This window comes from Piliocolobus tephrosceles, chromosome 3, assembly GCF_002776525.5.
Source record: "Piliocolobus tephrosceles isolate RC106 chromosome 3, ASM277652v3, whole genome shotgun sequence".
In the NCBI taxonomy this organism is placed as follows: Eukaryota; Metazoa; Chordata; class Mammalia; order Primates; family Cercopithecidae; genus Piliocolobus; species Piliocolobus tephrosceles.
Window position 1 is genome coordinate 19601751 of NC_045436.1, and position 16021 is coordinate 19617771.

Genomic DNA, 16021 nt, shown 5'->3' on the forward strand with positions numbered 1-16021 from the left:
AAAGATGGGTATTTAGCATAGCCATGGTCTGAGCGGGCAAAATGCACAGTCCCAGTGACTGAGAGGAGGCCAGCGGAGCGCGCGGGAACGAAGGTGCGGCCTCTCCAGGCTGGGCGCAGCTCGGGAGCCCCCTGCAGTGGACCCAAGCGGCCGCCAGATGGTTCCCGAGGATTAGGATCACGGGCACTTCCGGTCCCCTCGGGCAGCCCCTGGGCTGGCCTCCCGGCCGGCACCTAGGCACGCCAACGCGGACGCCAGCTTCTGGTGACTCCCAGCGGCGAGGTCAAGAGTCACTGGCCTGGGGCTGCAGCGCCTCGCACCCGGGCTCCCCCGCGCGCCCTGCGCTCTGAGGGCGATGATCCGGGACGGGGAGGCGCGCGCGGCGGGCGGCCATAGGCCACGGCGCGGGGCGGGAGGGGGCGCGGCGAGGCCCGCGGCGGGGCAAAACTGGCGTGGGCCCTGGCGGCCGCCGGAGCGCGTGCGGCGTGGACTTTGCCAGGCTCGCCACCAGCCCCAGACCCGTTTAGGACCCGGAGACCGAACGCAGCGTCCAGCCGGGGAGTTTCGGCGGCGTTCTCCGGGCACTGCGCGCGGGAAGCCAGACGCAGCGGGGGGACAGCTCGCGTTGGCGTTGCCAGAGTGAGGAAGTTAGCAGGCAGGACTTGACGAGGCTCTTTGGTTTTTCTAGTCCTCAGCCACTGAAGAGGAAGCTTGATGCTTGGCTGTCAGAGACATGAATTACGCACGGTTCATCACGGCAGCGAGCGCAGCCAGAAACCCTTCTCCCATCCGGAGCGCGAGTGAGAAACGGGGCGACCATCACTCCTTTGGGGTGGGACATTCCTCGCACAGCCTCTAAGGAGGGTTCCCTAGCAAGCCACCGCTTGGTTGCATCCATGCATACCCCTGTGCACGCTCGCGTTGAGCCAGACTCTGCATGCAGAAATGAAATAGGCAGAGCCTTTGTTCTCAAAGAACTCAGGCTGAAACGGAAGGCGGGTATTTCTGCTGGAGCAGAGTCCGAGCAGCTGTAGAGAGAGGCGCAGACTGCTGAGGGGCACGGCCTTGGAAGGGAGGGGGCGTGCTATCGAGAAAGGCTTTTCCTGGGAAGCTGAGAAGGGGCAGGCACAGCGTGCAGATGGGTGTGCAGTGGAGAGGGCCAGGTAAATGGGAGAGGTAGGGATGGGCCATGAAGCTCACAGACAGGTCGGGGCTAAGTGGAGGAGGGCTTCTGCTGTTGTGGCCCTTTGCTGTCTGCCTGATCCCTCTGCCTTCTCTTTGGTCACCTTCATTCTTTAGTCCCTCCACAGATGAGGCGGCCCAGAAAAAGTTGTTCTGTATGTTTATTTTAGACTAGCGTTTGTCTTAGTCCATTCAGGCTGCTATAACAAATACCACAAACTGGGTAAATTATAAACAATAGAATTATTTCTCACAGTTCTGGAAGCTAGGAAGTCTAAGATCAAAGTGCCAGCAGATTCTGTATCTGGTGAGAGCCCTCCCTTATAGACAGAGGCTTCTTGCTGCATCCTCACGTGGTAGAAGGGGGAACCTGTGTCCTCACATGGTAGAAGGGCCAAGGGCATTCCCTCAGCCTTCTTTTATAAGTGCACCAATCCCATTCAGGAGGGTGGATCCCTCCTGACCTAATCACCTCTAGAGACCCCACCTCTTAAAACTATCACATTAATATTAAGTTCCGAGTATGAATGTGGGGGGAACACCAACATTTAGACCCTAGCACATTCTATCACTAGAAATTGTTAAACTTTATAGTTTTATTGATTATAATGCATGCTTAACTATCTGCTTATAACAATCTTCAGTGAAATTGTTTCTTCTCTTCCATGTGTATTGTAGCTGAAATATCGAGCAGAGGACCAAAATCGATGATCTCCTTAGCTGGTGGCTTACCGAATCCAAACATGTTTCCTTTTAAGACTGCTGTAATCACTGTGGAAAATGGAAAGACCATCGAATTTGGAGAAGAGATGATGAAGAGAGCACTTCAGTATTCTCCGAGTGCTGGGTAAGTATCAATACTTAACATAATTTTATTGGCTCATTTTCATGACAAATATTCTAAGGCCCATTGATAAAGAATATTAAAGAAATATTCTAAGGCCCATTAATAAACATTCTAAGGCCATTGACTCATTTGGTCATTCAGTGACCAAATACTCACTTGGTCATTGAATACTAACCAAGTGAGTATTCAATAGTTAGGATGGTCTGGAGAAAGGTTTTCAAAGATAATTAAAAGCAGAAAGGATATTGAATGCTGAACACTCCTCAGTGATTGCTTCTCAATTGCAAATGACCAAGAAGGCTTCTAGAAGGAAATACCATTAGAGCTGAGTCCAAAAAAATGAGAAGATATCCAGGTGAAAAAAACATATCAGGAGAAATGAAGAAATGGAAGATCCAGGAGGCAGCAACTTTTTAAGTCCCCAGGCAAATTTTTAATAATTATATTCCCTTTCTAAACAAGCAACCATGCAAATACATTGCCCTCATGGGTTCAAATGTCTTTAATTTCTTAAAGGCAAGCTGAAACATATCTGACGACTTTCTTTAGCTGGTCTTCTTCCAGTGATAAAGGATAATTTATGGAGAATCTATAAATTATACTTTATTAAAACCTTCTTTGTTCTGTGATTGAAAAGTATATTGAAATATGTTATTCATGTATACATGTATTAGTTATATAATATGTTAAATATACATAGTCTTATTCGAACGTTCCGTAATACAAGCAACTTATTGAGCCTGAACTTCTAGATAGCCATAGAACTCTTCCTAGAGAGAACAAAGAATCGATTATGCAATGATTACTCTAAAGACTTCAGGCTTGGAATAAGAAAGAGGTAGATTCAAATCTCAGCTCATTGATTACATAATTGACTTTATGAGAATTTCTGGCTGATTGACTTATGGGAATTTCCTAATCTCTAAGTCTACTGCCTATCTTTTAAATAGGAATATTAATACTGGCAAAAAGCATTTGAGGATTTTTTAATTGAGTGTACAAAGTGCTTGATAAAGCTGTCATTTATTATTTCCTGTCTACTACTATTACTATGATTTTTACTACTATGAATTTAAAAATACATTTTATGCTTTAGAATTCCAGAGCTTTTGTCCTGGCTAAAACAGTTACAAATAAAATTGCATAATCCTCCTACTGTCCATTACCCACCCAGTCAAGGACAAATGGACCTATGTGTCACATCTGGCAGCCAACAAGGTCTTTGTAAGGTAAGACTGAAAGGAAAACTCAGCCAAAATGGGGAATTGGAAGCATTCATTTCTATGGTCCTCTCTCAACCACAGAGAATCATATTTTATGGATTACTGGTAGTCTTTCTTGTCTTCACCTAGAATTATAAACAGGGAACTAAAAGACAAGTCATAGGATGCGGGTGGGAGCACTTGTGGCCGTGGATGGCCTAGGGTGGGTAGGGGATGTTAACTGTAAGCAAAAGCCAGGTGGAAATATTATAGGTTGATCTGTCAATATTTCCCCTTAATTTTCCTCATTGTGAACACAAGGACTTTGAAAAATTATCTGTTCTTAACATCATTCGCTAGCCTAATCTGTTAAATATTAAATACAGAGCATGTGGTCAATTATCCAGACCTACTCCCACTAAGGGAGTACTCAACTCCTACCAACAGCTTAGTGAACACTGCTTAATTTCATCTGGCTCAAAAATTCAAGTTACATTTGATTTCTGCCTATAGTTTGGAAATTTCAATATGATTTTAAAATTTTTTAGAGGGCGTACCTTCATATTCCTGAGATAAAAATATTTATATTCCTTTGCATATCTGTCTATGGAATCTCTATGCTTGCCACTGCTTGTATCTTGTCCCCCTCTTGGGTGCATTTCTCTAGATCTATTTATATGTCTGTATCTCTGACTTCTTACATGGATTGGTTCTCTCTCCCTCTCCTTGTGGCATTAGTTAGTCCGTCTTCTTCCCTTCTGGGTTCCAGGAACTCCACAGATGTAAACACCACTGGTTAGTTGCCACAATAAAGAGACCACATCTGTGGTCCTCAGTTTAATCTGTTATTTTCTTTTCTTTTTTCTTTTTGTTTTTTTTTTTTTTTGAGACAGGGTCTCACCCTGTCATGCAGACTGGAGTGCGGTGGCGCAATCACGGCTCACTGTAGTCTTGACATCCGTGGGCTCCAACAATTCTTCCACCTTAGCCTCCCAAGTAGCTGGGACTGCAGGTGCACACCAATATGCCTAGCTAATTTTTATATTATTTTGCCATGTTAGACAGGCTGGTCTTGATCTTGTGGGCTCAAGCAATCTGCCCACCTTGGCCTCCCAAAGTGCTGGTATATTTTCTCCTTTGTTTTCCATGAATAATAAGATTCTCTATATTCATTCTCAGATCTAGATTAATCTCTGACTCCCATTTATCTTTATCTGAAACCAGAGTATTTTCTTTTTCATGGAAATATGAAAACTGTAATCTGGTTTGCTTTAATGAATTTTAATTAAATTATTGTTATGAAATAATGAGTTACAGTAGTGAAAACATTTTTAAAGTTTTTAAAAATTAAAAACTTACCCTTTGTGTATATAATTAGGAAAAGTAAAAGAATTAGCTAGTGTTTGAGTCTTTGCTTGAAGAGAAACTTTTGTGATTGTATAAAATGATATAAGAGTATTTTTCAATGAAATTCTTTCCTCAAGAAAGGGTGCTATGGACTTTTTCTTCCAGAAAGTTGCTCAAGACAGTTTCTTCTTTATCCATCACAGCACCAGTTATACAAAGAAGGAAGACAGCACAGATGGCTAAATACGACAGTAACTTACTACTTACAGACATGCTTATTACAGGGGCACTAATATGTATCTGGTTTAATATTTCTTCCACGTTGTTCTCCAGGATTCATGTTATTTTAGGCTCCTGTGTTTCTCTCTCATCTTTTAAACAATGCTCCCGGATGATAAACAGCCTTCCCTTCTAATTTAATATATTTGAAATTTGTATGTCCCCTAACTGATGTGGAAAATATATTTACAGTTGACCCTTGAACAACACAGGGATTTAAGGGCAATGACTCCATGCAGTTGAAAATCTGCATATAACTTTTGACTCCTCTAAAACATAACTACTAATAGCCTAGTCTTGACCAGAAGCCTTACTGATAATATAGTCAGTTACCACATACTTTGTATTTTATATGTATTATATACTATATTTTTACAATAAAGTAAACTAGAGAAAATAAAATGGTATTAAGAAAGTCATGAGCAAGAGAAAATATATTTACCATTAAGTGGATCTCCATCCTCATCTTCATGTTGATTAGGCTGAGGAGAATGAGGAAGAGGAGGGGTTGGTCTTGCTGTCTCAGGGGAGGCAGAGGCAAAAGAAACTGTGCATATAAGTGAACCTGTGCAGTTCAAATCCATGTTGTTCAAGGATCAACGCTAATTAGGTTTTCCTTTGATCTGTTAATATGTGCATGCCACCCAAGTGATTCCTTTGGTCCTAGGATGTCTTGTAAAGCTTAAGTCAATTAGAAACTTTTCAGAGGAGGATACTGTTTGTCATAAGATGCCAAAAGCTCATAAGGAAAAGATAAACTGAACATCACAGGCCAATTGGGAAACAAAAGTCAAGTCTTCTATCTCAGTTGATAATGGCCCTACTGTTTGTGGTGAGATGTGGGTTGATAAAATGATAGGAAAAAGGACTCAAACTGGGGATTATGAAACACCACATGTTAAGAAGCAATTATGCTGTGACGTATGTATGATTTAGTCATAATAGACCCCTTTGATTTAGGCTGGAAAAATCTATTGCCTGGCTTTAGTGATTGTAGTAGAAATCATATTATCCACATAATTTCCAAAGATTTGTCAAACCTTCTATTACTTGACCTAGAAATACCTTAACACTGTTGATCTCCCTATCCATTTTATTTTTTTTAATTAATTTTTAATTTTTCTATTGCCATAAAATATATATATATAATTGCTATCCTTGCCATTTTTAAGTATACAGTTCAGTGGTAATAAGTACATTTATATTTATTTTTTCTTTCAGCCTATCTCCCCCATGTCCTTTCCATCCTCTGGTAACCACCAATCTACTCTCTATCCTTATGAGATCCACTGTTTTAGCTCCCACAGATGAGGGAGAACATGCAATATTTGTGTTTCTGTACTTGGCTTATTTCACTTAACATAATGACCTCCAGTTCTATCCACGTTGCTGCAAATGACAGGATTTTATTCCTTTTTTATGGTTGAATAATATTCCATTGTGTGTATACCACATTTTCCTTATCCATTCATCAGCTGATGGACACTTAGGTTGGTTCCATATTTTGGCTATTGTGAATAAGTGCTATAATAAACATGGAGGTGCAGATACTGCTTTGATATATTGATATTTTTGTTTTGGATATATACTCAGCAGTGGGATTGCAGGATTATATGGTAGTTATATTTTCAGTTTTTTGAGGAACCTCTGTACTGTTCTCCATAGTGGCTGTACCAATTTACATTCCCATCAAAGTGTACAAGGTTCCCCTTTCTCTACCCTCATCAGCATCTGTTACTATTTGTCTTTTTGAAGCTAGCCATTTTGACTGTGGTGAGGTAGTATCTCATTGTGGTTTTGATTTGCATTTCTGATTGCATTAGTAATATTGAACTTTTTAAATGCCTTTTGGGCATTTTTATGTCTTCTTTTAGAAATGTCTGTTAAGATCTTTTGCCCATTTTTTAATGGGATTATTTGGGGTTTTTGCTATTGAGTTGTTAATCCCTTGTCAGATGGGTGGTTTGCAAATATTTTCTCCTATCCTGTAGGTTGTTCTAGTTCCTTGAAGTGCATTATTAGGTTGTTAATTTGAAGTCTTTCTACTTTCTTGATACAGGCATTTATTGCTATAAACTTTCCTCTTACTACTGCTTTTGCTGTATTCCACAAATTTTAGTATATTGTGTTTCCATTTTCATTTATCTCAGTAATTTTAATTTCCTTCTTAATTTTTCATTGACCCATTCAGGAGCACGTTGTTTAATTTTCATGTGTTTGCATATTTTATAAAGTTCCTCTTGTTATTGATTTCTAGTTTTATTATTGTGGTCAGAAAAGATATTTGATAAGATTTGTTTTTTTTTTTATTTGTTCAAACTTGTTTTATAGCCTGAGGTATGGTCTGTTCTGCAGACTCTTCATTGTGCTGATGAAAAGAATGTATATGCTGCAGCAGTTGGTTGAATATTTTTGTAAATGTCTATTAGGTCTGTTAGATCTAGTGTGTAGTTTTACCTCACTGTTTCTTTATGCTGATTTTCTGTCTGGATAATCTGTTTATTACTGAGAGTGAAGTGTTAAAGTCTCCTACTATTATTGTATTGCATTCTGTCTCTCCCTTTATATTTATTAATACTTGCTTTGTATACTTGGGAGGTATGGTGTTGGGTGCATGTATATTTATAATTGTTACATTATCTTGCCTAATTGACCCTTTTATCATTATATAGTGACCTTCTTTGTTTATTTTTACAATCTTAGATTTGTAGTCTATTTTATGTAAGTGTAGCTACACCTACTCTTTTTAGCTTTCCAATTCCACGGAATATGTTTTTCCACCTCCTCACTTTCAGACTGTGTCTTTATAGGTGAGGTAGGTTTCTTGTAGGCTGCATATGATTGGGTCTTGTTTCTTTATCCACTCAGCCACTCTATGCCTTTTAATTGGAGAATGGAGACCGTTTACATTCAGTGTTATTATTGATACATTAGGACTTACTACTGGCATTTTGTTGCTTGTGTTCTGGTTGTTTTGAGACTCCTCTCTTCTTTTCTTCTTTTCTTACTGTCTTCCTTTGTGGTTAAGTGATTTTCTCTGGTACTATTATGAAATTTGTTGCTCTTTATTTTTAGTGAATCGATTATAAGTTTTTGTACTGTGGTTACCATGAGGCTTACAAAAAAAATTATTGATATAAAAAGTTATTTTAAAGAGGTAACAACTTATCTTGGATCAACTTATCTTATGTTGGAGAAGCAAACAAATGCAAAAAACACACACACAAAAATCCTCTATTCTTTAACTCCATTCCCCGCACATTTTGAGTTTGAGATATCTCAATTTATGTATTACCTATCTTAACAGGTTGCTGTAGCTATTAATGTTTTTGATCGATTTGTCGTTTGGGCTTCATATGAGAATTATGAGTGGATCACACACCATAATTACAATCATAGAGTATTCTGGGTTTATCCACGTACTTAATTTTACCAGTGGGATTTTTACCTTGAAAAGTTTTCTTTTGCACATTAGTACTTTTTTATTTCAGGTTGAAGAATTCCCTTTAGCATTTTTCATACGATCTGGTGGTGGTAAATTCTCTCAGCTTTAGTTTGTCTGAGAGAGACTTTATCTCTCCATCATATTTGAAGGATAATTTTGCTGGATACAGTATTCTTGGATGATCGCTTCTCAGCCTTCTGGCTAAGATCAAGTGTACAATATTCTTGAATGGGCCAGGAATGGTAGCTCACACCTGTAATCCCAGTACTTTGGGAGGCTGAGATGGGAAAGTTGCTTGAGGCCAGGAGTTCGAGACCAGCCTGGTTAACATAGCGAGGCCCCATCTCAATCAATCAATCAATTAAAATAAAACAATATTCTTAGACAGCAACTTTTTTCTTTGGGTACATTGAAAATGCCGTATCTCTTCTTCCTGGCCTGTATGGTTTCCATTGAGACGTCTGTTGTGAGACGAATTAGAGCTTATGTATATATTATTTTCTTCTTGTGTCTTGTTGCTTTTCATATCTTCTGTTTGTCCTTAGCCTTTGAGAGTTTGATTTTTATATGCTTTGAGGTAGTTTTATTTGGATTGAATCTGTTTGATGTTCTCAGACCTTCTTTTGTGGCCTGGATATTTATCTATCTCAAGTTATAGAAACTTTTTCTGTTATTATTTCTCTAAATAAGCTTTGTACTCCTTGCTTTTGCTCACCTTCCTCTTGCAGACCAATGATTCTTAGATTTAGTTTTGGGGTAATTTTCTATATTTTGTAGGCATTCTTTGTTCTTTTTTCTTTTTTCCCTGACTGTATTTTCACATAGCCAATCTTCAAGCTTACTGATACTTCCTTCTGCTGGGTCTGTTTTGATTTTGAGAGCCTCTAATGAGTTCCTCAGTTCAACAATTCTGAGTTCAGTATTTCTCAGTTCCAAAATGTCTGGGGCGTTTTATTTTTATTATTTCAATCTCTTTGTTAAATGTCTCTGATAAATTTCTGAATTGCTGTTCTGACTTATCTTGAAGATCACTGAGTTTTCTTTTCTCTTTTTTTTTTTGAGACGGAGTCTCGCTCTGTCGCCCAGGCTGGAGTGCAGTGGTGTGATGTCGGCTCACTGCAAGTGCTACTTGCCAGGTTCACACCATTCTCCTGCTTCAGCCTCCCGAGTAGCTGGGACTACAGGCACCCGCCGCTACGCCCAGCTAATTTTTTGTATTTTTAGGAGAGACGGGGTTTCACCGTGTTAGCCAGGATGGTCTTGATCTCTTGACCTCGTGATCCACCCACCTTGGCCTCCCAAAGTCCTGGGATTACAGGTGTGCGCCACTGTGCCCAGCCCTGAGTTTTCTTAAAACTGCTATTTTGAATTTTTGGTCAAAGAGCTTACAAATTGCCATCTTGTTAGGATCAGTCACTGGATTGTTGCCCTGTCATTTTGGGGAGGTCATGGTTTCCTGTTTGCTATTGTTTCTTATAAGTATACATCTGCTTTTTGCATTGAAGGATTAGTTATTTATTCTAGTTTTTTGTTTGTTTTGTCTGGCTTGCTTTGCTTTTTATTGAATATATTTGCTTAGTAAATCTCTGTTGCTGGGTCACTGCTTCCTTGTTGGCATCTTCGTAGGTAGCACCTTAAGCCCAGGTTTAGTAAATAATTCGAGAATAGCCTGTCCCAAATCAGGGAGGTCCCAAAGGATTTATTCCATTGTCATGAGATGGCTAGCAAAATAATTATACCCAGGAACCTCTGGAGCATTCCTCCTGCAGTGTGGTGCTGCTGAACAATCACTCTGACTTGGCATGCCCTTTTTGCTGAGTTACAGTGCAGAGTTTCCAGGGCTTGGGATTGTAGTCCTGCCTCCCCATTTTGTCTCTGCGTTTCCTCAGGGATGTTTTTCCCTCCAGTCAATCATGATGCTTCCCAAGGGTTAAGGCAAGGACAGGACTCCTGCCAGGGAACCAAAGATGGTGGGGAAACTCTTGGCCACCTCAACCTCACTTTTTCTAGTGTGGAAGCCATGAGTTGGGGGAGATTTTCCATGTGCTTGGTGCCAGGCAGAATTGGGAGGAGGAGTATCCTAGATGCAGAAGTATGTTTTTCTTACCATCTGCTCAGAGTTTTTTCACTTCTCTATAGTCCTAGGAACTGACTCATCCTCATATTTGAGTTCTGGGTTGTTTCTGGTGAAAATTTTAGCACTGTATATTTGTTAGTGGTTTTGTGGGAGGGAATGAAGCCAACTTGCTTCTACACCACCATTTTGGAACTGGAAGTCTCCCCCGCCCTTTTGGAAACACCGTCCTCCTCCAGCTCTCTCAGTAGCATGTTGTGTGGTTCTCCTCCAGCCCACTTGCCCTGCCTTCCTTGCAGTGTCCTCCTCTACCCAGCCATTATTTATTGGAGTTCCCTGTAGCTCCGTCCTTGAACATCTCTCCTTAGTCTATGTACTTTTCCTGGGTATCTCCATTTACATTCACATGATCAACCATATGCCAGTGACTTCCAAGCTCCTTCCAAATCCATTTGTCCATCTATCCATCTGACATCATCACAGGATGTTTCAAAGGCATCTCACACTAAAACAAATCATCCTCTCAGATATGGATGGCTTTTTGGTTTTGCGTTTCAGTGAATAGCACCACCCCCACCATCTATCTAGTTCCATAACTAAATACCTAGGCATCATTCTTGACACCTCCTCTTCCTCATTTCCCTATTGTCCATAATCATGTTCCATTACTTTTCATTTCCTAATACCTCTCAGTTCTTCTCTACAATTCCACTGTCACCACTCTACTTTAAGATGACCCTTATCTGTTTCCAGGACTGTGGCAGTAACTTCCCAAACAATCCTAAAAACTTTCCAAACTTTCCACATGTATTCTCACCCTTCTTTTATTCTTTCATACTGCAGCCAGATTGATCTTTTCAACATGAGTATCTGATCATACGACTCTCCCTCCCCACTCTCTTCTTAAAATCCTTACTTCCTTCCCTTGGCTCAAATGCCTACATGGTTGGTCTCTGCCCACTTCTGTCTGATCTCACACCACTCTTTTCTCTACCTTCTGCTTCAAGACACATAATTATTTTGGCTTTTCAAATGTAGCTATTGTCACCCCCTACACCAACTCATCACTTCCTCCAGGATGCCTTCCCTGAGTTCCTTCAATGCCTAGGTCTTCCTACAATGAGCTCTTACGTCATTGTGCATCTGTACTTAATATCACTTACCACTGTTTTTAACTGTACATTTATTGGGTAGTTATTTAATTGGTGTCTAGCTTTCCCAGTGGACCAGTAGCTCCATGAGAGTAAGAACCATGTCATTTTGCTTGCTATTTTATCTCTGACACTTTACATAGGCCTGGCTTATAGTAAACATTTAATAGATTTTCAAAGAAGCAATGAAAGGAATAAATGAATGTTAGGAGCCAAACCTCTGTTCACCTTACTCTGAAACAGGAGTTGGCAAACTATGGTTTGAGAGCCAAATCCAGCCCTTCATCATATTTTGTAAATAAAGTTTTATTGGAATGCAGTCACACCCATTCATTTATATATTGTCTATGGCTGCTTTTTCACTATAGAGGCAGAGTAGTTGCAACAGAAATACTATGATCCACAAAATGTTTACTGTTTGGCCCTTTATAAACAATTTGCTAATTCTTACTCTAGAATCATGTGAGCTCAAACTAAAAAATGGGCTTCTGAGCATGGAAACAGTACTAACCTATGCTGACTAACAAGCTAACCTATGCTTCTTTTGTTAGGTGTTTGAAATGATCATTAACCCTGGAGATAATGTCCTCCTAGATGAACCTGCTTATTCAGGAACTCTTCAAAGTGTGAGTATACATTTTTACAAAAGGCAACTCTGTTGTAGTAAATAAGAAGAAAACTTATAATAAAAGTTTTATAATAACTTCATAATAATAAAGTCAATATCTTATTAACTTTAGAATAATCTATACGCAGAAAAATGAAGTAGCATCTTTTATCCATAAGCAGGATAATCTTAAATGATATATACAAAATATGTTAAATGCACCCTCTTCTTTTATACATTTCTTTTTAAAAATCCAAGTGTATAGGCATTAAAATTAGGTTATTCAAAATCATGTCCAATTCTCTTAATATTTCACTTTAAATGTAACTTAAATTACAAAAATTTATTTTTTATTACTATCTTATTACCATATGCATAAGTACAACCATGTTATATGTCAGTTTAGTATACTAATATGGTATAATTAGGACTTTCCACTCCAAAGTTAGATCCGTGGAACTGTGATATACAGAATGAGGAAGCTGATGATCTGACTCTGCTCTGCACTGGTCAGAGCACATTGCTGAGAATTAGGTTTGTTTGGGGCAGTCTACTTTAAGAAAGAAATGTCCACAATTGGAGCATATTCAGGGAAAGATAGTCAGAGTAAATAGGGAATTGGAAACCATACCATATGATGAATGTTGTAGGAACTGGAGCTATTTTCCCCAGAAAGAAAAGACTCAAGAGAGGTATGAAAACTGTCCTCAAATACATAGAAGTTAGTCATGTAACAAAAGAATTAGATTTATTTGTACATGACCTTAGGTTAATAGAACTGGAACCACAGGGAAACAATTTCAGCTCTATATAAGAACTTGCTCACCGTCGGCCTTACCGGACGTCATAAGAGGTTACAACATTGCCCATCACTGTAGGTGCTCAGTTACTTTTGACTGCCACCTAACACAAATACGGCAAACGTAATTCCAGCTTAGAGTAGGGGAATTGAATGAGATGACCTTTATGCTGTGTTGATTCCAACTTCATAGATTCTCTTATTTTTTTTAATTTTATATTATTTTTATGAAAATCAACATATAAAGCAATATATAAAACAATTCCATTTGTAATAGCATCCAAAAGAATAAAATACCTAGGAATAAATCTAACAAATTAATAGAGATAGCAAGTAGATAGAACTTTCTATCTCTATTAATATTATCTCTATTTTCTATAGATAGAAAAAGAATAAAATACCTAGGAATAAATCTAACAAAGGAGGTGGAAGATTGTACATTAAAAACTGAAATATTTTGCTGAAAGAAATTAAGCAAAACTCAAATAAATGGAAAGACTTCCACTGTTCATAGAATGTAAGACTTACTATTGTTAAGATAATAATACTACCCTAAGCAATTTACAGATTCAATACAATCCCTATCAATATGCCAACAGCCTTTTTTTGCAGAAATAGGAAAGCCAATCCTTAAATTGATGTGAGTTTAAAGGACCTAAATAGCCAAAATAATCTTGAAAAAGAACAAATTTGGAAGACCCTCACTTCCCAATTTCAAAACTGCAAAGCTACAGTAATCAAACAATGTGGTACTGGCATAAAGACAATCATATAGACCAATAGAATAGAACTGAGTGTCCAGAAATAAACCCACAAATCCAATTAATTTCAGTAAGGGTGCCAAGATCATTCAGTGGGGAAAAGGTAGTCTCTTCAACTGTGGTGCTGGGACAACTGGATTTCCACATGCATATGAAAGAACTTGGACCCTTACCTCACACCATATGAAAATTTAACTCAAAATGGATCAAAGACATAAATATAAGTGCTAAAACTACAGACACTTAGGAGAAAACATAAGGGCAAATTTTGATGACCTAAGATTTGGTGGATTTTTTATATATGAACAAAAATATGAACAACAACAACCACAAAAATAGATAAATTGGACTTGAAGATTTAAACGTGGTTGTGTATCAAAGGACATTATGAAAAAAGTGAAAAAAGAGTCTATACAATGGGAGAAAATATTTATAATAATATATCTGATAAAGCTTTAATATCCAGAACATATAAAGAACTCCTACAACTCAACAACAGAAAGATAAACAACCCAATTTAAAAATGGACAAATGACTTAAATAGACATTAGTCTGAAGAACATGTGTGATAGACCAATAAGCACATAAAAGGATGCTCAGCATCATTAGTGATTAGAGAAATGCAAAGCAACATAAATCAACATATGAAAGCTGCAAGTTCCATGATTGTGTAGTGGTTAGTACTCTACAATGTGTGTCAGCTGTACCTGCAGTCTGATTATTTGGCAAGACTCAGGCTTGGGGAAAAAAATTTTTTAAGTAGAGAAATGCAAATCAAAACTACTGTGAGATACTACCTCACACATACCAGGATGGCTATTATTTTTTAAAAAAATAGTGAATATGTGAAGAAACTGGGTTCATTCATTGCTGGTGGAAATGTAAAATGGTATGGCCACTGTGGGAAAGTTTGTCAGTTCCTCAGAAAATTAAAATAGAATTACCGTGTGACCCACAGTTCCACTCATGGGTATATACCCAGATAGAATTGAAAACTGGGACTCAAACAGATACTTGTATACAAATGTTCATTGCAATATTATTTACAATAGCCAGAAGGTAGAAGCAACTCAAGTGTCCATCAGTGGATGAATGGATAAATAAAATGTGTTATATACATACAATGGAGTATTATTCAGCCATAAGAAGGAACACAGATCTGTTACATGTTACAATATGGATGAACCTTGAAAGCATTTTAACTTTAAGAAGCTAGACACAAAAGGACAAATATTGTATTATTCCAATTATATGAAACATCTAGAATAGACAAATTAATAGAGATAGAAAGTAGATGGGTGGTTACCAGTGGCTGGGAAGAGTAGAGAATGGAGAGTCATTGATTAATACATACAGAGTCTCTATTTGGGGTGAGGAAAAAGTTTTGGAAATAGACAGAGGTGATGGATGCACACATTGTGAATGTAATTAATGGCACTGAATTGTACTCCTAAAAATAGTTAAAATGAACTAGACAAGGTGGCTCATGCCTGTAATCCCAGCACTTTGGGAAGCCGAGGCTGAAGGATTACTTGAGGTCAGGAGTTTGAGACCATACTGGGCCACATAGCAAAGCACGTGTCTACAAAGTTTTTTTGTTTGTATAATTAGCCAGGCAGAAGGTAGAGGTGGAAGGATCACTTGAGCCCAGGAGCATGGTATTACAGGGAGCCATAATTGCACCACTGCACTTCAGCCCAGGCAACAAAGTGAGACCTTGTCGCTTAAAAAAAAACTTATCGCTTAAAAAAAAAAAAAAAAAGGCTTAAAATGGCAACAATTTTACCACAATAAAAAAACTAAAATAAAATAATTACTTTTTCTTAGTGATTGGATACCCACAATTTACTTTCGTAAACTCCTAAGATTTAAGATTACTTAATGCCTATGAATATAAAACCAGCGTCTACCTACAAAGCGTGTCTATACACACACACAGATGTTTTCACATACCCAAACAGAAAAACAGAAGCTGTATGCCAAGCTTTGAGGAAGTATGCTAATAAGCAGTACGCGTTTATTGTATGGCGCAGTATTGATTTGCTTTATTCATGGTAGATGTGCGTGATAAGATTAAGGCCTTTTAAATTTGTCATAAGGAGGATCTGAATTGTTGTTTTTTATGCATAATTCTACATTTGACTGCTAAAAGAGTGTTTGCTTTTCATTTGCAATTTTTTAGAACCTCATTCAATTATTATTTCTTAAGTTCCTTTTATTTTAATGCTCAAGCATGAATGAGATTCCACAAATTTGTATAAAGCTAAGTCTATAAGCAATGCCAGTACATGCCAGTACAGCCTTAGCAATTCGTAAAATATGGAAAT

General features: G+C 38.4%; 1 protein-coding gene across 3 annotated transcripts in view; it reads left to right on the forward strand.

Moving 5' to 3' along the window:
• Positions 1–204: 204 nt before the first annotated feature.
• The window catches only part of AADAT (aminoadipate aminotransferase), a 30072-nt gene continuing 14255 nt past the window's right edge, over positions 205–16021 (forward strand). Inside the window, exons 1-5 of one of the 3 annotated variants that reach the window (XM_023226688.2) lie at positions 205–282; positions 689–812; positions 1861–2029; positions 3126–3258; positions 12079–12153. In XM_023226688.2, the coding sequence (XP_023082456.1) occupies positions 734–812; positions 1861–2029; positions 3126–3258; positions 12079–12153 (456 nt within the window). In that variant the 5' untranslated portion in view covers positions 205–282; positions 689–733. Of the gene's footprint in view, positions 283–394; positions 813–1860; positions 2030–3125; positions 3259–12078; positions 12154–16021 lie in introns of those variants that run through there. The other 2 variants (XM_023226708.2, XM_023226698.2) reach the window with 2 other exon arrangements.